At 56.4% G+C, this 20,486-nt stretch overlaps 9 protein-coding genes across 11 annotated transcripts; 4 read left to right on the top strand and 5 right to left on the bottom strand.

The window, feature by feature from the left end:
- Nucleotides 1–622: 622 nt before the first annotated feature.
- KRP23_1553 (uncharacterized protein) lies at nucleotides 623–2,137 on the top strand (the record flags this gene model as incomplete). Its single annotated transcript, XM_067886210.1, has 4 exons — nucleotides 623–768; nucleotides 895–914; nucleotides 979–1,514; nucleotides 1,943–2,137. 4 exons carry the CDS (start codon nucleotides 623–625, stop codon nucleotides 2,135–2,137), a joined length of 897 nt encoding a protein of 298 aa, XP_067752130.1.
- Nucleotides 2,138–2,365: 228 nt separating this feature from the next.
- On the bottom strand, nucleotides 2,366–2,863 carry KRP23_1554 (uncharacterized protein; the record flags this gene model as incomplete). The annotated part of the gene is made up of 3 exons (XM_067886211.1): nucleotides 2,366–2,437; nucleotides 2,494–2,565; nucleotides 2,630–2,863. 3 exons carry the CDS (start codon nucleotides 2,861–2,863, stop codon nucleotides 2,366–2,368), a joined length of 378 nt encoding a protein of 125 aa, XP_067752131.1.
- Nucleotides 2,864–3,584: 721 nt separating this feature from the next.
- On the bottom strand, nucleotides 3,585–3,887 carry KRP23_1555 (uncharacterized protein; the record flags this gene model as incomplete). The annotated part of the gene is made up of 1 exon (XM_067886212.1): nucleotides 3,585–3,887. One exon carries the CDS (start codon nucleotides 3,885–3,887, stop codon nucleotides 3,585–3,587), a length of 303 nt encoding a protein of 100 aa, XP_067752132.1.
- Nucleotides 3,888–3,964: 77 nt separating this feature from the next.
- Nucleotides 3,965–5,588, top strand: KRP23_1556 (uncharacterized protein; the record flags this gene model as incomplete). The annotated part of the gene is made up of 3 exons (XM_067886213.1): nucleotides 3,965–4,320; nucleotides 5,291–5,375; nucleotides 5,451–5,588. 3 exons carry the CDS (start codon nucleotides 3,965–3,967, stop codon nucleotides 5,586–5,588), a joined length of 579 nt encoding a protein of 192 aa, XP_067752133.1.
- Nucleotides 5,589–7,117: 1,529 nt separating this feature from the next.
- Nucleotides 7,118–8,134, bottom strand: KRP23_1557 (uncharacterized protein; the record flags this gene model as incomplete). Of its 2 annotated transcripts, none has more annotated exons than XM_067886214.1 (5): nucleotides 7,118–7,515; nucleotides 7,599–7,652; nucleotides 7,752–7,833; nucleotides 7,896–7,963; nucleotides 8,032–8,134. In XM_067886214.1, the coding sequence occupies 5 exons, from the start codon at nucleotides 8,132–8,134 to the stop codon at nucleotides 7,118–7,120; spliced, it is 705 nt and encodes a 234-aa protein (XP_067752134.1). The 2 variants fall into 2 exon arrangements, with proteins under 2 accessions (XP_067752134.1, XP_067752135.1); XM_067886215.1 differs by having other exon boundaries at nucleotides 7,731–7,833.
- Nucleotides 8,135–9,095: 961 nt separating this feature from the next.
- Nucleotides 9,096–12,418, top strand: KRP23_1558 (Paired amphipathic helix protein Sin3-like 4; the record flags this gene model as incomplete). The annotated part of the gene is made up of 2 exons (XM_067886216.1): nucleotides 9,096–9,464; nucleotides 9,533–12,418. The coding sequence occupies 2 exons, from the start codon at nucleotides 9,096–9,098 to the stop codon at nucleotides 12,416–12,418; spliced, it is 3,255 nt and encodes a 1,084-aa protein (XP_067752136.1).
- A 62-nt stretch (nucleotides 12,419–12,480) lies between these two features.
- On the top strand, nucleotides 12,481–13,137 carry KRP23_1559 (uncharacterized protein; the record flags this gene model as incomplete). The annotated part of the gene is made up of 1 exon (XM_067886217.1): nucleotides 12,481–13,137. One exon carries the CDS (start codon nucleotides 12,481–12,483, stop codon nucleotides 13,135–13,137), a length of 657 nt encoding a protein of 218 aa, XP_067752137.1.
- Nucleotides 13,138–13,804: 667 nt separating this feature from the next.
- Nucleotides 13,805–16,423, bottom strand: KRP23_1560 (uncharacterized protein; the record flags this gene model as incomplete). The annotated part of the gene is made up of 4 exons (XM_067886218.1): nucleotides 13,805–14,049; nucleotides 14,129–14,252; nucleotides 14,724–15,225; nucleotides 16,182–16,423. The coding sequence occupies 4 exons, from the start codon at nucleotides 16,421–16,423 to the stop codon at nucleotides 13,805–13,807; spliced, it is 1,113 nt and encodes a 370-aa protein (XP_067752138.1).
- Nucleotides 16,424–16,467: 44 nt separating this feature from the next.
- KRP23_1561 (Transcriptional activator Myb) lies at nucleotides 16,468–17,544 on the bottom strand (the record flags this gene model as incomplete). Of its 2 annotated transcripts, none has more annotated exons than XM_067886219.1 (6): nucleotides 16,468–16,551; nucleotides 16,632–16,709; nucleotides 16,783–17,056; nucleotides 17,126–17,147; nucleotides 17,206–17,395; nucleotides 17,458–17,544. In XM_067886219.1, 6 exons carry the CDS (start codon nucleotides 17,542–17,544, stop codon nucleotides 16,468–16,470), a joined length of 735 nt encoding a protein of 244 aa, XP_067752139.1. The 2 variants fall into 2 exon arrangements, with proteins under 2 accessions (XP_067752139.1, XP_067752140.1); XM_067886220.1 differs by having other exon boundaries at nucleotides 16,692–16,712.
- Between the last annotated feature and the right edge of the window lie 2,942 nt (nucleotides 17,545–20,486).

Here is a 20,486-nt window from a genome sequence, read left to right on the forward strand (position 1 = left end):
CTCGTGTGTCCATGTCTTCCAGGGCGTCGATGGGTATTCCCCCTCCGCCACCGCCCCCCCGTTATTTGAGCCCAAAGTTTCAACGATGCCGAATCTCGACTTTCGAGGTCCAGCAGCAGTTTACGCAGCGCATCCTTCGACTCGTTCGCTTTCGATCGCGATGAAGATCCCGTGGCGTCTCGTTCATCGTTCTCTCAAAGCAGTCACCGTATTTCGAATGCGGGCAAGGACAAACCGAATATCCAGGACAATTTGGCTGCCATTTTAGGTGGCGGAAGGCCCAAATCCGCGTCACGGTCTCGCACAAGTCACCGACGAGACTCTTTGGCTCAACTGTGAGCTCGATAACGACTACTTCTTATGCAGCACCAAACCGGAAGTCGAAGATGAATATGAATCGATCGAATGGCAGCAGTCCTCCAGCAGCAGAACCTTCGATGGCTAATGCGTTTGCTGCTAGTCTTGCTGCAATTCGTCGCAACCGGGCTGATACTGTCGAAGAAATGAGCGTTGCCAGTAGTGTTACGAGGCCCGTGGCAAGCGCTCCAGTCAACGGCAAGGTGCGCGATCGCAAACGTGATTCTCAGCTTAGTGCTGAAGGAAAAGAATATTGAAGAAGGCCATGAATGGCGACAGCGCTCGAGCTGTAAGTTCCAAAGCAAAGCCGAAAGCGAGTTCGGGTCGAAGGGGACTTTTTGACGACAGCAGCAGTGACGAGGACGATGATTCGGATACTGGTTTGTTTGGAGTGGGTGGCAAAAGAGCAAGGTGCCGAACAATGTCCCTCGTGCTTCGACCAGTATGCGCTCCAGTGATCTGAGTATGGACACACGTCCGACACCAGTGAAGAAGAATGTTCCTGCGGCGTCTGTGAGCTGATGACGTTGTATCAAGTGATTCCGACTCTGACAATGGTACGCACTAATGTTGCCTGGCCTCTATGATGTTTGTTTTCTTACATAGATGTACTGTGCGCAGAAACCTCATTCTTCGCGCAACCACGCAAAGCGGAAGCTACAAGTCCCAAGAGTGCCACGACACACAATGCTGTCGCCGGCGGCGCAGGACCCAGCGTTGTTGTGCTTTTCACGACGTCTGCTTTGCGCAACGAAGGAAAGAAATCGGTCGGCGTGTTCACGTTTACGCTTCAGTTCGGGAACTTGGAGCACAGCTTCTCGTTCACGTACTCGGAGTTTGAAGAGATCCACACGCGGTTGACATCAGCTTTTCCTGGAACCGTGTTGCCCAAGTTTCCTTCGAAGCACCGCCTGCGCAACAACACAAAACCAGAGAACATGCAGAAGCGCGCACAGGAATTCCGCTTGTACTTGCAACAGTTGGTGGCGCTACCTGGGGTGCTATCCAGCGATCGGTTCCAGTTTGAGTACCACATCGATGGTGCCTTTGCGCGCGCACTGGCGAACAGCCAACAGTCTAACGGAAGTGCTACAAATGGTGCCCAATCCAACGGTCGTCCGCCGAAGCCCAGTTGCCCACTGCCCAGGAAGGAGCAGGTAGCATCATCTACCTCTTCTCACAGTGACAGCCCTCCCGCCCGAGCTGCCAAGCCGAAGGCATCAAAGGGTCTATTTGGCTTGGACGATTCGGATTCCGACCCAGAGTCGGGCTCGGATACGTCGATCGACACTCCAAAACCTCTTGCACGGCGACAGCGGCGCGAATCTGCAGCATCAAAACTCAGCGGAGGAAGCCGAAAACGTCCGAGCTGTCGAGCAGTGTTATCAGTTCTGTCCCCGAGGATACGCAGCGCGGGAAGAAGAGTCGCTCACGCTCACGACTGAGCTCTCGGGCGAGTTCGAGAGCAAGTTTAGCGCCACCTCCAGCGGAGCAGACTTCGAAGCCAGCAGTGACAGGCTTACCACCAGGACGCCCGAACCCCTTCGCTGGTGGTCGTGGCGATCTGCTTGCTGCAATTCGGCAGGGCGCTCAGCTGAAAAAAGCTGGGGACGCGGAAGATGGTGACGCTGCGTCGAAACCTCCTCCACCGCCAGCGCTCACGCAGCCGGGCTCCATCAACGAAGCCATCACGAATGCCATGGCGTTGCGGCGCATCCACGTAGAGTATGAGGAGGCGAACTCGGGCGCAGACTCGGACTCGGACGACGACTGGGATTAGTTATGCTACAAACAAATCGCCTCTGCGAGCTCCAATGGAAGAGCGAGCGATGAGAGGCGCTAGATTGCGTACTGGACCAGACTGCGCGAGACCGTATTATAGTATGTACGCTGGGAGTTGTGGGCAAGGAGCGGCGGCAAAGCGGATGCTGCCGAGCATTTCTGATTAGAATTCAATGAATGAACGTAAAAATCTTCGGCTGTGCCGATTTCAATTCGAACACGCTGCTTAGTCCTCGTGCTCGTATTGACCTCCTGCAGGTATCACGAGACTGCCCTCGTACTCTCCTGGCGATGTTGTCTACAGCATTGAACTCTTCGTTAGCCATCGCATAACACCATGCCAAGCTTCCGTACCTCTTCCATACTGCTGAAGACAACGCCGACCACCGAGAAGGCGACCGCCATGCCCATACCCCACAGGAAGCTCTGCATCACAAAAAAAAGTCAATATTCAGTCATAAAAACCATGCTCCAGCCGCCACGCGCTGACCTCCTTCATGACACCGCCAAACGACTGTGGCGCCTGTTGCTCGGACTGCACGAAGGGATTCGCGGGCGGGGGCGGAGCGGGGACCTCCGTGAGTGCATCCGTGGGCTTGGATGCCTCAGGGACCGAGCGGCGCGCCTCACTCTTCTTCACTCGGATGGGCTTGGCGCGCTTTACACGGATGCGAAGCCCCGCGCGATGGCCGGCGAGCGGCAGGATCGGGAGCAGCGGCGTCATGATCTTAGAATGTAATTTATTAATACAATGTACCAGGGGTACAGTAACCATACCTCTCCTGTGCGGGTTACGCCAACAACGCGAATGGATTTTCTCCGGCACCAAGTTGATGCCAGCAGCATTGGTTGGCGGCCGTACATCCATCTTGTACTTGTGTAGGCAAGCGGTGGTGATTGCCGCTGACAGCTTGATGTCCGCCTTGGACTCCAAGGTCCTCGGCGAGAGGCCATAGAGGTCTCGTTGGTGCGAGCTGCACTGTTTCCCGCTGGACCGACGGGTTGCTCATCAGATGGCGGTGTGCCGTCTGCCTTGGACAGCGCTTTCTTGTCGCGCCGACCGGCCTAATACAGCCCGTACGCGCGATGAAATGCATCAAAGACTCAATAACATGAATGTATTGCTCCGTTCGACTCCGCCACTCTACCAGTACATGCAGCAAACGCTGGCCGAAATAACTCAGTAAATAAATAATTTACTCTCCATAATGTACGCGTCCTGCTCCCGCTGAATGTCTTGGTGGTGTGTGTGTGTGTCGTCTCTCTTGTGACGTCTTCGACCGAATCGCCCTTTGGTTGTGCCCGCCTCCCCCTCGTCCTTCTCTGTGGTTCTCCATTGCTATCATCTCCTTCCCCTCTTTACACCGAGTAGCTCGTGTCGAAGGTTCCCGCCGGACTCAGTTGCAGCTGCTTGCCGCTCGTGGGGACTTCATACCCCGACAGACTCACGTAGCCGGCGTCGTAGTTGCTCGGATTCGTGCCGATAACGCGCTGAACGCCGCGCTCTTGCACAGCGTCGGGTGCGCGTGGATCACCAGCAGCAGCTCCTGCAATCGCTTGGCTCGCGCAGTCAGCAGCTTGTCCGGCGAGACGAACATCTGAAAGACCGACACGATGCCATGTGGCGGCAGCTGCGGGAGTTCCGACAGCTCGGACAGCCCCTCGTGCAGCAGCTTGAAGTCCGTGAAGCGGCGACGGACCACGTACGCGTTGCTGTCACTGGGGCCACCCACGTCCACTTTGAACATCCACGTGCCGTGGGTGTTCTTGGAGTAGCCGGAGATGGTCACCATGCGGAGGAGGTCGAGCTCGTCCCCAGCCGAGTATGGGCGCGCGCGCGCCGCACCTCTGGACGGGGGGGCGGGGCCAGCATGCGCTCGAGACGCAGCGCGGACTCGGAGTAGCTCTTGTGTCGGCGGCCGCGACGGCGGCCTTCACTGGCCACCAGCGCTCCGGTGCTGGCACTGTTGGTGATGGTGGGGCGGATTGCTGGACGTACACGATCGCAGTGGCTCGACGTGGGGAGGCGCCCGAGGCCGTCGAGGACGTGGACGGCGTGGGCGACGCTGGCTTGAGGCTCAGGCGGTACACCATCGGCGGCACGGCCGTGGCGTTCCTGTACGTGATGGAGGTCCCCCGCGGGGAGTACTCCGGGATCATCATCTCGGTGACGGCGTTATGGTGGCGGGGCCGCAGTCAGCGCTCTGGAAAAACTGGGTTGGCGCGGGGGTGCGAGATCAGTCGAAGAACAATACAGCGACCAGCTCCGCCAGTGCAAAAGGAATAGTGAGCTGGCATCAGCGCCACGGACTTGAGCGACAGGTCCACAAGTTTGCTGTGACAGAAAAGAGCCGTGGTGATGCTTTTCTAGCGCAAAGCGTGCTTTGTGGAAAAGATACTTGGACGGCCAAAGTGATGGTCTAAGCTGCAAGTTTGCTCCACGGCGCGAGAATGAAGGCGCGGGTCCTGCTGACAGGTGGAGGCTGCGTCTTGGTGGCCCCATGTTCGAGCGGCGCGCTGACAGGCCGGGCCACCTGGGCGGCGCGGGCTGGCGCGCTGTGCATGTAAAATTATCGGCTGGGAAAGCCTCATCGGTCCGGCCGGTCTCTGCATTGAAAGGCAGAGCGAGCGAATTTTCACCGAGGTTCGCTCCGTCAATGCTGTCGGCGCTGCTGGCAATATCACCCCCACACAATTTTCCCCATCGAGTTGGCCGCAGCGCGCCTTCGCCGAGTTGCGACTCGCAACGTGCGTGCCCTGCTTCATGTGCGACTCGTATCGGATACTATGGCCTCCGTCAATAACAGCACACACAAGGTGAGCAGTGCCATGTTGACCGAGCCGGAGATCGTCACTGGTGCTCGCAGTCACTGCGACAGCGCGTGCATGAGCTGCGATACCCGCCAAAAAGCTTATCTGCAGCACTTTCGGTCCGACGACCAGCGGCAAACTCGGCTGCGGAGTCAGCCATTTCCCATTTTTCGCGGCTCCGAAAATCTGAACTTCAGACGCGACACACAAGACCGGCGGCGGCGCCGCAGCCACTCGATGCTGGAGCGCTGGTGGGCGCAGGCTGTCACAGCTTACTTGCGCGAGCAACGCTGTTGCTTGTACGGCGTGGCGTGGCGTGGCATGCCCCTGCGTGCGCCAGTCCGCGAGCGCTGGCGCGCAACGTTCGACTGGACGCAACGTTGGCCTCGCAGACTGCGAGTCGCAGTCGCGCCAGCTTTCTGAATGTGAGGCCTTATCCGCACGCGAGTGCCTCGGTTTGCGCCAGTTGATTTGTTGCCGCGCTGCGTGTTCGTGGACAGTTCCGACCGCGGCACTCGAGGATATCTGACCGTCCATGGCGCCCCGCTGTCTTGCTGGCGAGCTCGGAGCAGCAGCAACCCGATGGTGACCACCCTGACGTGGTTCTCGGCGCTGTCTGCTTCGCGATCTACCTGTAGCAACCAGGCTAGGTAGCGTCGCGCGCGTCGTGGCTCTGAAAGCTGCCCGTGGCTTCGATACGGTCTCGCCTCGATCAGGAAGAGAAGCACAATCCACAACTCAAGTCGAGCGAAAACGGAGACGCTTGCATCTGCCAGCCTCACACCTTTTCAGTAGGCTTCGCGATGAAGACCACAGCGCTTGATGAATTTCTCCGGGGCTAGAATAGCATGGCGATGTTCTTGACGAGGATGTTAGGATCCTTCCATGACCGTGCCCCAGAACGCGCACTTGAACACACCTCGCTGCTGACCCTCGATCTTCAGAGGTATATTCTTCTCCGCTGACCGGCTTCATCTTGTACTCGAGAAGCACCCAGAAATCTAGTGGCGCTGAGATAGCATTGCGCGCGCCGTCAGTCTCTGATGAAGAGTTCAACTCGGGGGGACAGCGGAGTGACGACCGCCGCCATCTCCTCCTCGTACTTGTGCACCATCTCGGACGTCTGGGATGGCAGCACCAGTGTCCTGTACATGGCAGGCGAGCACGCTCGCAAACTTGCCGTGGAAGTCAGGACGCGACGTCGCTCTCGCCCTCGAACAGCGGTGCTGGTGCTGGATCGGTTGGAGTCGGATTGGTGACCTTCGTGTTGGCGTCCTGATCTCGCGACGTAATCGAGAGCGCCTCGCGAGTTGGCAAACTTGATAACCGCTTCCTTTGGCCGTCTTCTTCGCCGTGTGAATCCGGTGGTGGTGCTCCAGGGCCGCAACCTTGACGGCGTAGCCCTGCCTCGCCAGGCGAGACTTGAGCGTCGAAGCGGCATTGGCGTAGCTCCGATCCATAACGCTGAATGCGACGCTGTCGGTGGCCACCACGATGTCAAACTTCCGGGCGCCGGGATCCACGGTGCCGATGTCCTTGGCCGCTCTGCTGAACTCCTTGTGCGTGGAGAAGGCAAGGTTACTTGCTCCTGCGACGCGGATGAGGCGAGCCATGTGGTCGAGAGGCTCCAGCGCGCGCCGAAACATTTACAGCGAACAAAGTGCTTGTCCTCGTCGTCGACGAGTTTGAAGTGGTTGCTGTCAGTGCGGAGATCAAATTGGACGTGGCGTTCCCGCTGCAGGAAACAAGTGGGCTTCTTCTCCTTGAGCAGTCCGAAGAACTCTCCCTGGTCTCCTTCTCTGCGTGCATGGTGTCCTTGATCGCGAAATCTCGATCCCCACACCTCCTATCCACCATTTCGCAGCCTTGTCCGTGGGCTTCACAAGCTTGTCCGCCTCCACGTCGAACGTCGCCGTCGTCTCGAACCCCCCTGGCCGACCTCATTCATGCTGTAGCAACCGAAGAGCTCCAGCATCCCACTACAGTAGTCGGCAGCATCCACTCGTTGCTGCTGCCCGCTCGCTCTGGTCTATGATGGCGCCTAGCATCAGACCAACAGTAGACGCCGCTGCGTGTCCACAACGACCGACAAGATAGGTAGGTGATTGTAAGAGGGAAATATGCGGTGAAAGGTAATTTTGAAATGATACAGTCCCGGCAGCAACCTTCAACTCACAAGGGTCCAAGCTTCCCTGGAAATTACCGGCGGGGAGCCTCCACTTGGCGATTCTAACCCCACCGACAGCTGCAAGTTGCGCATGTTCACGATGATGTTGATCTTCTTGCCGGTTGGCGAGTCGGCCTTGCTCGGCAGCACAGGAGCCGACTTGGACGGCGTGAGTTGCTCCGACTTGTGGCTGTCAGTCTTCTTCTTACGCTTCTTCTTGCTCTGTAATGGCTTCGACTGTCGGCTATTTAGATCTGTTTCTTCATCACTTGTCGCAGTAGAGCGATGCTGGGACTGTAGCACAGGCTTGGCGGACTGCGGGCGTTGCGGCAAGCTGTCCAAGACCATGCGAGGACTCGGAGCTCGTGCGGACTGCAGAGGTCGGGACTCCAAATGGACTGCAGAAGCAACAATACAGACGCGACGTATGTTGTTATACATTGTTGGAGCACAGATAAACACAAGACCACAATGTTCGTACCAACGTCTTTGAGGCTCTGAGTATGGCGATCGTTGACTTTGAGCGTGCCTCCCTCTGCACAAACACCACACGACAACACATGAGCACACGACATGGAAAATTCACCTCCCAAACTACAACAATAATGTCCACCACTCTGCAAGCAACACGCACTTTTTGCCGATTTGTCTTGTTTCACATTGCAATGCAGACTGCGACGCCTGGCCGTTGCAGTCTCGCGCCGCATCAGCTTGAGCTGCGCGAAATCCTCCACAGTCTTCTTGCCCATATCTTTAACTGCACGTTCCGAAGCTGAACCACTTCCTTCTCCTCGCGCTGCTGCTTGCGTCGCTCCGCCAGCAGCTCCGTTTGCAGTTTGAAGCTGACTGTGTCATTGGTGCGAGCGCTTAGTCACAGCAAGCAGCACTAAAATGAACCAACCAGCGCTGCTCACCTGGCGCCACAACGCTCTTCTTGCGGATCACGCCACATGTGCTGCCTTCCTTCTCCTTCCGCTTGACGCTGGTGCGTCGAGGACTTCGCGCGCTCTGCTCCATGATTAACTTCGACTTTGCTTCAACATCGCTGCGGCGAGAAACGGGCATCCTATGATGTACCGTTATACTCCTTCTAAATACGTTAATCTAGTCAATAGTGAACGTCATATAGGACGTAGCGAGTGCCTCCACTAATATCCGACAGCTATTGGCTGCATGGGTGGACGGGTCCGCCGCTGAGCAGGCCGTCCACTTGCTCATTTCCAAAGAACCGGCGAAGCCGACAAGCGCCAAACCCAGCGAAGCCCTCGCCGCGTCTCGCGATGAATCCATCGTATCCGGGCTCTTCGGGGGACCGCCACGGGCCTCCGTCGCTCAGCTCGGCCTCCAGCTCGGGCTTGGGGGAAGGGTGGCCCTCCCTCGGGCCAGCAGCAGCAGCAGCACAGCTACCACCCACAGCCGTCGCTGGCGCAGCTCACGCACGGCGGCCATCTGCACCCACTGCACGGCGGCTCCCAGCAGCCTCAGCAACAGCCGCAGCACTCCATGATGCACCCGGGAGGCCTGTGTGCCTCCCCCGCCCCTTCAGGGGTCACTGGGCGGTGGCGGGCCCAACTCGTCGCGCTCGCCGCATCCGCTCTCGGGCTCCATCCTCCACCCGCCCCGCGGGACCTTGGGAGGATCCTCCGGTGCGGGCGGCCCCCCCCGTGCTGGGGAAACCCGTGGGCTCACAGGGGGCTCCACCTTCCAGTGCCACCGGAATGATGGGCCACTCGGTTCGCATGCAGGCGCCCAGTTTGAGTCAGAGCATGGGCAGCGCAGCAGTCCATGGCTCCGTCCTCCGGGGGGCTCAATCCGCCCACAGGGCTACAGTGTGCGCCCGCAGTCGCCCCCTCGTCGTCAACCGGATCCACAGCAGCAGCAGCAGCAACAAGTGCCGATTCAGCAGCAGTACGGACTGGACGGACGCATCATCCCCAACGACCAACTTGAGGGAGACTACTACCAGCAGCAGCAGACCATGTCGGGTCCGCCCCCGCGCCATCGGGAGCTGCGTGTGGAGGACGCGCTGCTGTATCTGGACCAAGTGAAGCAGCAGTTCGGAGACCAGCCTGACATCTACAACCAGTTCTTGGACGTCATGAAGGACTTTAAGGCGCAGGCCATCGACACGCCCGGCGTCATCCTGCGTGTGTCGACGCTCTTCCGCGGTTATCCCAACCTGATCCTGGGCTTTAACACGTTCTTGCCGCCAGGGTATCGTATTCGCCCCGACACGTCTATTGAGGTGATCCCGTCGCAGATGGCGGGGCGTGGAGGTGTGCAGCAGTCTATGTACTCGGGAGTGGGGCAGTCGTCGAACGCCAACATGGGCCACCGCCCACCGCCGGTGACGATCCCTCCGCCGCCGTATTCACCCCGGAGCTTCACAAGCCGACGCCGTCGTCGCGTCAGCAGCTGCCCCCTTCTGCCCAGATGAAGACTGGTGGGAAGCCGAAGAAGCAGCAGCAGCAGGCACCGACGCCAAGTGGTGGCAACGGGGGGTCACGGAGCTCGACGAACCCCGTGGAGTTCGACCACGCGATCCACTACGTGACCACTATCAAGCAACGCTTTGCTGATGAGCCTGAGACGTACAAGGAGTTCCTGGCCATCCTGCATACCTACCAGAAGGAGCAGCGCTCCATCCGCCAGGTGCTGGACCAAGTCTCGCACCTTTTCCGAGACCACCCGGATCTGCTGCGTGAGTTTACCTTCTTCTTGCCCGATGCGGTCCAGGAGCAAGCGAAGGAGCGTCTGAACCGTGCTGCCGAGAAGGCTCAGCAGCGCAAGGATCAAATGGCACTGAAGGCTCGCAAGTTTGGCCAAGGTGGCTACCAGCAGTCTGACCGACGAGATGACCGTGGAGGTGACTCGCCGTCCAGTGCTGCGATGAAGGGTGGACGTTTAATGGGAGATGACGAGGATGCTTATATGAAATACGGCAAGAAGGGAAGAGGCTACAAGGATGATGACCAACGCCTGAGTGGCAAGGCTCTGGAGCGCCGCGAGAAGGAGCGCGAACGCGAGCGCAACCGTGCGCAGTTCAACCACAAGCGCGCCAAGCGCCGCCCGTACGACGGTAAGGAACGCCGTGCGTACCTGGCAATTTCGGACGTGCTGCTCGACAAGGAGGAGTGGAATATTTTTGAGAAGATCAAGAAGATTCTTCCGTCCCGCGACAACTGGCGCGAGTTCCTGAAGTGTCTTGAGCTGTACAGCCAGGAAGTGCTGGATCGCAACGAGATGCTATCGCTCATCAGGAACCTTTTTGGCCGTCACACGGACTTGGTGGAAGAATTCGACCACCTGCTGTGCTCGCATGGTGTGCAAAAGACGCCCAAGGAAATCTGGCCATTCATTCCTCTGGCGGAAACGGACCTGTCGCAGTGCCGCCGCGCTACCCCATCGTACCGTGGTCTGCCCGCAAGCTATCCAATTCCGCCTTGCTCTCACCGCTCAGCGCTCGAAAAGCGAGTGTGCAATGACTCTTGGGTATCAGTGCCTACGGGCAGTGAAGATTACTCGTTCAAGAGCATGCGCAAGAACCAGTACGAGGAGGCGCTGTTCAAGTGCGAAGACGAGCGCTTTGAGATCGATATGGTGATCGAGGCTAATGCATCCACCATTAGCATTCTCGAACCGCTTGCGCACGAGATTGAGGTGCTTAACAGCAAGAAGTCGAGTGGCGATGATGACAAGCTGTGGAACTATGTTGTGGACAAGGGTACGTTCCGTGTCACGCACCTAAATGCTATCACGCGCATCTACGGCGATTCTGGTGCGCAGATCTTGGACTTGCTGCGTAAGTACCCGGCGGGTGCGATTCCCGTGATCCTCAAGCGCCTCAAGCAGAAGGACGAAGAATGGCGCCGCGCGCGCGAAGACCTTAACCGACAGTGGAAGGAGGTCAATGAAAAGAACTATCACAAGTCGCTGGACCACTCGAGCTTCTACTTCAAGCAGAAAGACAAGAAGCAAACGGGTATGAAGATGATGATGCAGGAGGCGAAGAAGAAACTGGAAGCAGACGAGAAGCGCGCGGAAGAGTCCAAGACGGACTCGAGCGCAGCACCATCCACTGTCTCAGCTACTGTTGCTGTTGCCAGCGTTAAGGCTCCTCCTCAGGCATCGGATATTGCTGATGCGCTCAAGAAGGAGCAGTTTGCACATTCAGCAAAGGCTCCAATTGCGGCAGATGGAAAGGCGGCGGCAATTTCGGCGCAGGCTTCGTCTTCAGCTAAATGGAAGCCGCACTTTGCGTACAAGTTTGCTTCAGTACAGATCCACAAGGAGGCGTTCGGGTTACTTTCGTATGCGGCCGAGAAGAACTTGAGCGTGGCCGACAAAGAAAAAGTTTCCAAGGTTTGGCAGGCTTTCTTCTTCCCGTTCTTCCACTTGGAGGAGGAGTGGCTCGTGCGCAAGCCTCAGCGCACTACTGTGACGCTCGAGAAAGCCAAGACTTTGCCGATGGGTACGGAGGCGAGCACAGACTTTGGCGAGGGTACCGTGGAGCAGTTTAACAAGGCGAAGGGCTACTTCTCGATTAACCTGGCTACCATTGGGTGCCAGGCATACTTGCAGCCTGGTGCCATTACCATCCAGGAGGCTGCTGCTTTCCCTCCAGGGCTCCCAGCGCTCGACAGCAAGCAAGATGCTGCTAAGGTGCAAGCTGACTACAAGTCTCGCTTCTATGGTAACCAGCACGCGTATGCGTTCCTGCGTCTGTACCAAATGCTTCACAACCGTCTTGAGCGTGCCTTTGACCTGTGCGAGAAGGCGAAACGCAACCGCAACCGTCGTACAATCAACCCGGCAGCGCGCGCTCTTGCCCACGCACACCACTCCCTATCTGCTTCAACCAAGGAGAAGACCGGCGACTACCAGGCTTTCCTCTCGAAGCTGTACTCACTGATCGATGGCTCGGTTGATAATTCCAAGTACGAGGACTCCTGCCGCAGTCTCATGGGATCTACGTCGTACTTCTTGTTCACGATGGACAAGCTGGTGACTCAGGTGCTGAAACAGATGCAGCACTTGGCAAATGACGACATATGCCAAGAGCTCACCAAGGCGTTTGGGGAGCAGCAGGGCGAGCCAAAGCCCTCAGCAGATCCGGCAGGCGCCGAAGCCAAGGCCGCCGCCTACCTCAATAAGACGAAGTCCATCTTCGAAGGTGAAGGTGCTTTCCGCATCGAGTTCAATCCTGGTGTGCTGCGCAAGACACCCCTGGAAGCCCGTGGTGGCTCCACTCCTCCGGTTTCTCTGAGCCATTTAAGATTTGGGCGCCCTCGCCACGCGTAAGGGCCCCGGAGTCCAGCAAGTGGCTTTTTGAACCGGAGTTGGCTATTGAGTACCTGGGTTCCATGGATGAAGATGGAGACGACGACGATGATGACGATGAGTCCCCGAGTGCTACACCTGTAGACACGCCGTCGGCAACACCCGTGTATGGATCGCCCGTGCATGAAACGCCCGTGCACGATTCGATGGATGACGATGACGACGAGCTGATGGGAGAGTCAAAGGAAGACGATGATGTGAAAAAGGAGGTTGCGACGCCAGCCTCCTCTGGAAGCGTTGAGCAGAGTGACAGTGCCAGTGCTTCGTCCGATGATGCTCGTATGGGCAATGCGACGAAGGCTTTGGAGTCTGCCACGTTGCTGAAGAAGCGTGCTCGTGGCTTATCTGAGGATGACAGCGCGGTATCAGAAACATCGCCGTCTTCATCCTCTGCGGCTGCCGATGAATCAGTTGCTGCAAAGAAAGCTAAGACAACGACAGACACAGTAAATGCAGCGGGGGGCAAGACATCTACCGATGAGGCCACGCTAACGGCTCTGAAGACGCTTGCATCAGCTTCACAGGAAGATAACCCCATGACGGGAGAAATTGCAAAGCCTAACGCTCAAGCAGTCACGCAAGGGGTGAAACTAGATACATCGCAGGAGCACGGAAGGAGTCCGAGAGAGAGACTAGTGAGAAGCCCATGGAACAGCAAACCTCATCGTTTGAGAAGGTGAAAACGGAGCGCCGAGTGACAATGCTGCAGCCACTTCCTCAGTTGCCCTTGCTGATGACGCCAAGATTCGAGGGCCAGACTTCGCGACCGCCGACCAAAAATGATGACAAAAGGAAGGCCTACTGAGATCTATTGATCGTGAGACTGAGGAGGTGAAGGCAGAGTGAGACGCCGCTGCGAAGATTGGTACTTGTGTTCGGTAATTCATGTATGCTTGCCCAGTAACGGAGAGCGAATTGTATTTGTGTTGGTTTGATCCGATCGTGCTTGTGCAGTACAGGGTTGTACGAGACTATCTGATGAAGGAGCAGCTGAAGCGCTTACTCTGTTGGGACAGCATCGAAGCCTCGATATCGAGGCAGCAGTGGTAAATTCCTGTCATTACCATGGAGCTGGATCAGTGACGATGAGCAGACCAAGACAAGGTTTACGTACTTTCCGTGAAGTTGTCGGCGCTGAGTCATCGTGGGGAACAAAACAGCAGGTCCTCGGTTTGCGGAGTGGCTTGCAAGTCTGGACTTGTGACGGGAGACTCGTCAACTGAGGCTCTGCTGGGCGTCTTCACGCAGTCCCCGAGACATTTACCAGCCACAGGGAACTGCAGGCTCGCAAAGGCTCGCGCTGCTTTGCGTTGCTGCCGAGTCATTCCTGTGGAGCTTTCAGTGGACCTACGTCTTCTCCCGCAACGGCAGCGACGGAAGTCCCGAGCTGGTTACGGATGTGTTGCCTTCTCGTGACTGCACTGGCTGTGGCATGCTCAGCACTACCGATGGCAGAGATACGACGCTAGAGCACTGTCCTCCAGCATTGATGGCTTCTGGTTGTTCAGGCTGAGAAGATGTACTGGAGGCTCTGTGCGTATTTGCAGTAGAACCCGAAGAAGTGCTTGTCGACTGCTTGTCTTTCGTCATCACTGCGTTGCATCACATCGGTGTGTCAGTGAACGTCGCAGTACAAAGCAGTAACATGCGTATGATCCAGGGGGGAGATACCTGGATGTTTCTGGCGCAGTGCTTCGCGTAAGGAATCGATCTTGAGACGCTGGTCGCAGTGCTCGTTCTTGGACTCAATTTCGACACGTTCCAGCACGAATCGCAGTGTATCGTACGCTGTGCTCTGCAATTCTGAGCATCGTTAGACAAGTGCAGCAATTAGCGTGCGGAGACAACAGGTATCAAAGCTGGCTTGCGATGCTTACTTTCGATGCAAGTGGCTATAGCTGGATCATGTCGGTCACTGCTCTCGCGCACGAAGTCTTCCTGGGAAAGCGAGAGGACATTTACTGTCGTGACAGCCCTAACGGTGGTGGGCTCTGGGTTCCTAGCATGAGTGAAATATCCCCAATCGTGGACTTTGGTCCGAGCGAGGCCACAGGCAACTGAGAATCGTCACTCCAGCGAAATTTTCGAGTGTGCCGGAGCTGAGCCTCTGCAGTCGTCAGTGGTGGTTTGGTGCTGTTTGAGTTGGTCGGTTGGCTGAACGGTGCTTGGGCTATTGAGTCGTCACGCCCAACAGAGGCCCGACACTCGCCTTCAACAACGAGATGGAGAGAGTTAAGCTGGTGGCCCTCTTGGACAATAATCGCACCAGGCTCGAAGACAGCCTGCCGCAGACATCCTGCAAACTCTCCAGCCCAAAAATCTTGGCCCAGTGGAGACGATCAGATGCACCGGAGGCATTGTCCCGAACGTCACTCGCGGTGAGCACGATGTAGTCGGCCGGCCCCGAGAGGACGATCTTGTTGTACAAGTGGATATCCTTCCGCAGCGAGTTTTCTCGCTTGACCCGACGCCATTTACTGTCGGCTGCACCAACCGTTGAATTTGCTAGTGTATTAGAAGACGAAGCTTCACTCTTTTCAGAGGTAGCAGGACGCTGAATTGATGCGCGAGGTGGAGCCCCAAGATTTCCAACAACAGAGCCTTCTGTGAAATTCAGCACGGGTGCAGTGGCGAGGTTGAAAGGCCTGGCCTCGGCATTGCCGTACAGAAGAATGCACGATCGTGGAGTCTCCATAGACGTTAGCCAGACCACGTGCTCTTCACCGCGACGAAGGTGCTGCATCTTCATCCGACTCGCAGTTTCCAGACTACAAGTAACAAGGTAAGGTTAGCAAAGTACTAGAAATGGTGACTGAGTGGTGACCTACCGCTCGGAATGTGAAAGCGCTCGCCACCATGGCTGCTCGGAGATCGTGGTTTCATTCACCAAATACGTGACGATGAAGCTCAATTCATCAATTGAGAAGTCTAGCTGCCGCAGAAAGAGTGCACGCAGGTGGAAACGCGCCCCTAGTTTTGTGGTAGCGTGTTCGGTACCACCTAAAGCTAACGTCCAATGCGTCACCCCCTGCTGCATAGCCATCCGCTGCGTTGCAGTACGACACGTTCATCTTTCAGACAGCTCTCCAGACAGTATCATGGAGTTGTATTCCTACCCGCTTGTTGTTCATGGCTGCACGACTCTGCTTCCGCCCAGCGAATCGCCAATATTTTTAGTGAACTATGGCAGCCACCTCAAATAGCGGCAGCCGTGCCTTCAATCGTGTAAATACAGCAACGATAAGGCAAAAGTATAAACACAGAGACGTAAGGGAAGACGCTGCTATTCGCCTCCAGCAATAACTTTAAAGAATAGAAGTCTATGGGGAGTAAATACTCGGGAAAGGAGATCTCACCTTCCCACCTCAAAGCAGCACATTGTTCACAGATAAGCATCATCCGTCCACACCTGCTCCATGCCGTTGAAGTGACCCATGTCGGAGCTTGTCTGTACACTGGCATCGGTACTGGCTTGGACTGCTGCATCGCCATCGGCTCACTGACTTGGCCTTGCTGGATATGCTGCGGGACTGGCATGCCACGGAAAATATGCGCTGTCACAGATACAGGACTATCATTCTTCCACATATCACGCTGCGAGCCCTGGACATCGAGAATGCGCTTGTGCGATAAATTTACTGGCGGCCCATCCGCTTGGCGATATTGCTGGGCAGGTCCGGACGGGCCCGAGTACATGCCGTTGCGAATATTGTTGTTCGCGTACGGATTTCCCGACATCATGTAGTTGCCAGACTGCTGTTGCTCTTGGTGCTGCATGTGGCTTGCCGGTGAGCCGTAAGGTGAGTTCATCATGCCCATTGACGTCGAAGGAGAGGTGCCCATCACCGAGCCAGGACTCGATGACCGCAGTCGCTGGATGGTTGCCTGCATCGGGACATAGTCGAAGTTCTCGTTCTTCATATCATCAGCGGGGGAAGTCGAGCAGGGAGACGATGTCATGGACATGGGGCGACTGTAGTCCGGACCCATCCCGTTTGAATAGCCGCCGTTCACTGGGTAGACCATCGTCGGTTGTCGTAGTGAAGACCCCCCATGTTTGAGCGCTCAAAGTCGACCATGGAGCTGCCATCGTTCTGCACCAACAGAATACAAAAACTCATTAGTTTTCATCAACACAAAGCCAAGAACACTCAGCCGGAGCGCGGGGACTCACGCGTGCGGCGTTCCCTGGGAAATCCGAGAAGAGCTTCTGAAAAGTGGATTGGAAACTCACCCCTCGCTGCTGCTGAAGCTGCTGTTGCGGCGACAGTTGGGGCTGCATGCCACCTGTGCAGTTCATGGCGCTGCATGGGCCCAGGACCCACTTGACTGTTGTTCTGCACTGGGGACGACGTGACGGACGCCACACGGATGCTCTTGCCCTCGCGCATGGGGCCTTTCTTGCGGATCGACTGGCGCTGCATGCGGCGCATGGTCGAGTAGTAGCGGTTCTTGATGGCGTTGTCCGTGCGGCCGGGCAGCATCTTGGAGATCTCGGCCCACTGGTTGCCCACGTTCTTGTGGCACTCAAAGATGACGTAGTCTTCCTCGGCCGTCCACGCGTCCTTGCGGACCGACGGGTTCAAGTGGTTGTGCCATCTACAAGATCGTCAGAAAAAAAGTCAGCCTCCAATAACCCTTTAACTGCTTCAAAGTGGAGGCTCTCACCTCTCTCTGCACTGCTTGCCGACTCGACCGGGTAGATGCATGGCGATGAGCGACCAGCGCTTGGCGCCGTACTGCTTGACCAGCTGCATGAGCTTGTCGTTCTCCCTCGCGCGTCCACGGCGCTTTGCTGTTCGAGTCCGTCTTGCGGCGCGTCGCCGTCTTCTTGTTGTCTTCGTCCTCTTCGCCCAAGGACTCCTCGGGACTGCCGTACTTGCTGCTGGTCGTGCTGCTCGAGCCGTCGTGCGTCGCCGAGGCCCTCAGATAGCTCAACTGCAGAGAGAAAACCTCGATCAGCCCCTATCACCCGTTGATAAGACTCAAGGCACACGTACGTCAGGGTTGTCCAGGATCGGCATCTCCGTCTGCTGCTGCTGGTTGTCGCCGTCCTCCAGCCCCATGAGCTCCAACTTGCGGTTCATGTCGACGGGAAACGCTCTCGTTACGAGCGTCGCTTGCTGTGCTTGGGCGGTGCGGGGGCGTTTTGCGACTGGAAGTTGAGTGCCGCCGCGTCCCGTTCGAGTTTCGCTGGCGGCTCCCCAAGATCGAAAGAGTGGAACGTTTCGGGTTTCTCCGGCCGTTTTGGCCAATCACGGCGCGAATAGAACCCGGAAACGCCGCGATGGATACGTTTTAGACTCGAAGGGGCATGGGAGAGAGCGCTTCTTCAACGGCCGGCCGTTGGGCCTTTCAGCGCTGAAACCACGACGAAACCACCGTTTTCGCGTGTTGAAGCGCGCGACATGGCTGCCTTTCCTCGGGCTGTCACTCCTTGCGTTGACTTTGGCAGCGTTACTGCGTTCGTCTGCAGCAAAGCCTGACTAAACCTCAGTCAAAACCTGCAACGCCCAGCGTTACCGTGTGAACTGAACGAGACAAAACCTACGCAAGTTCACAACTTCAGGTCTCGCGCTGGTTATGGTGGGAGACCGTGGGCGTCGCCGAGAACTTTCGCTTTTTCACGATGCGCTGAGACTCTTGCAGCAACAAAGAAGCGAGGTGAACCAGTATTGCCGCCGCCTACCGGGTAGGCCCTACCCTGGTGGAATTTTATCAGAAACCCATCGGACCCGTCCAGATCCATTAAATGTATTGTGGTTTTCGACTTTGTTGCCGCCTGTTTTGGTTCCGCATGGAGCAATCGCGCTCTACAGACAACGACACAAATACCCGGGCAACACAAAACCCGGGAACACGAGAAAATGCATTTATTTTGACCAATCAAATTACTAGAAAAAAATATATATTTACCAATCATAAAAAAATAAAATTGGATGGCCAGCAGCTAAAACGCCGAGGCACCGGCCAGTCCTGCCACTGCAACAAATGCCGCGGAAGCAACATAGCTACACCGTGAAGGTGAAGCTGGTGGCGCTGGACTCCATCGAGCGGATCGGCTTGACCGCGACGAGCTTCGGTACCCCCATGGAACCGTGGACGGGTGGTGGCGGGCGCGTGACAAGCTCCGAGCGTACGCAGGAAACAAGCTGTCCAAGACGATAAAAGGGCAGGGGCGCAAGGAAAGCTTTCCTTTCACCCCAGCCCTCGTCACCTTCATGAAGGACACTCGCCGGGACAGCATAGATGATCTGGGTTACCCATCGGTCTCCTCGACCAGCTCATACCACATCACGTTGTGGATTGCTCTGTCCGTAATGTATCCGGACGATAGCATGTTCACCTGGGCGCAGGAAAAGCTCTTCACGCGGTCTCACCGGAAGGTCCAAACCTCTGTGGTACTGATCCGCACCACGTCCTGATAGCAACACAGTTTCTTCATCCGGAAGTTGCACCAATCCTTCTCGTGCGCACAGTCGCACTCCAGCGGAATACATGAAATTCATTCCAAGCAACACGTCGACACATTCACCAATGTTCGCGACCCAAAGTTCCAAGACATACACAGTTCTCGGACCCAAAGTGATTTTCACTTCAGCACTCGCGGTGATGATGGTCGGAACGCCACCCAGTCCAGATACCCGGAGCTGTTTGCAGAAACTTCGCTTGAGTTTGAGTCTACGCGCAAGATCGCCATGCTTACTGACACTCCGGAATCCAAAAGGATATCTGTCCGACAATTGTTTACCACTCCGTGAACCATCGCAATCCGCTTCGTGTCATCTGAACAGTGGTCTTCCCACCAGCCATATCGTTTGCCTGGTCCCAATCGGAACTCAACAGGTACATCCGGATCTTGTACTTCCGGCCGTACACCTTCCGATAGAACTCGTTCAGGACGAAGTTCATCTGAAAGAGGGTCACCACTTTCCGGAGTCACGGTCATGCATTGATGTTTATCCTGTTTTTGGCGTCTCAACTCCGGACCAACATACACTAGATCGAGGATCGGCAAACGTTCAGTTTCCATGGCGACAAGATCGCGGCCCACTGTGACAGGCGTCCCTGCAGTCTCTTAGATCGGAACAACCAAGCCATCGTCGTGTGGCGGGTTAAGATGCGGACCGTCTTCCCGGCCAGCATCGTGAAACAGTCACTCAAGACGCGCAAGAGTGCTAAGATTTCCTTCTCGACGATGTCGTAGTTCAGCTCGTTTGGCTTCAGCGTGCGTGTAGCGGGGCTACACATTCGGTTCACCTCCTACCTTAGTGCAACATGCACTAAGGGATACATTCAGGTGACCACCACAGGGTGGTCCACATTCATAGCAAAAGGCATATGACTGGTAGAAAGTAACACCTTTCTACCAATGAGAGTCATTCAATAGATAGGGGTTCTGCCAGCCATCCAATGGCAGAACCTCTCATTAGAAATATCAGTTTTAGGAGGAAACCCCATTTACAATCAATACAGTTCTCATTTGGCACCAAAGCTATCGTTCGGTTCCTTTATCTAGGTTTCAGTATACTTGCGGATACAAGTATACTAAACTTAAGTAAATTACTCCTACGCTTCCTCATACACGTGCGCACACGTGTAAGCTTAGTAGTGGGTCTAAGCAGACCATTACACCTGGTAGCACTTTGTAGTCCGTCCAACGACCGACTAACACGTTCGTATGGAATACGAACGCGGGGCTGAGAACCTGCCCTCGGACAGTAACATGTCCGTGGGTAGCCCAAAAACGTCTGCAACGCATGTTGCGCGTGCAGACTGCCCCCACCTGTCGGAACCAGAGTGGGAGGCCCTCCAACGACTGTCAACAGTCATTGGGGAAGCGGCGGTAGCAACGATGTTGCGAACGCTATCGCCGACGGAGCAACACGGTGTTGCTCTGGGTTTCATCGTGAAGGAACAGCGTGAAACCGCTGCTCGAACTTCGGTGTCGCCATCGGCCACACCGCGCGTGGAGTCATTGAAACTCCACGTAAGCAGCTACGTTGGAAGAGAGGGGGAGCCTCTCCTC

Source organism: Phytophthora ramorum (genome assembly GCF_020800215.1).
Source record: "Phytophthora ramorum isolate Pr-102 chromosome Unknown Phyram_PR-102_s0001, whole genome shotgun sequence".
NCBI lineage: Eukaryota > Oomycota > Peronosporomycetes > Peronosporales > Peronosporaceae > Phytophthora > Phytophthora ramorum.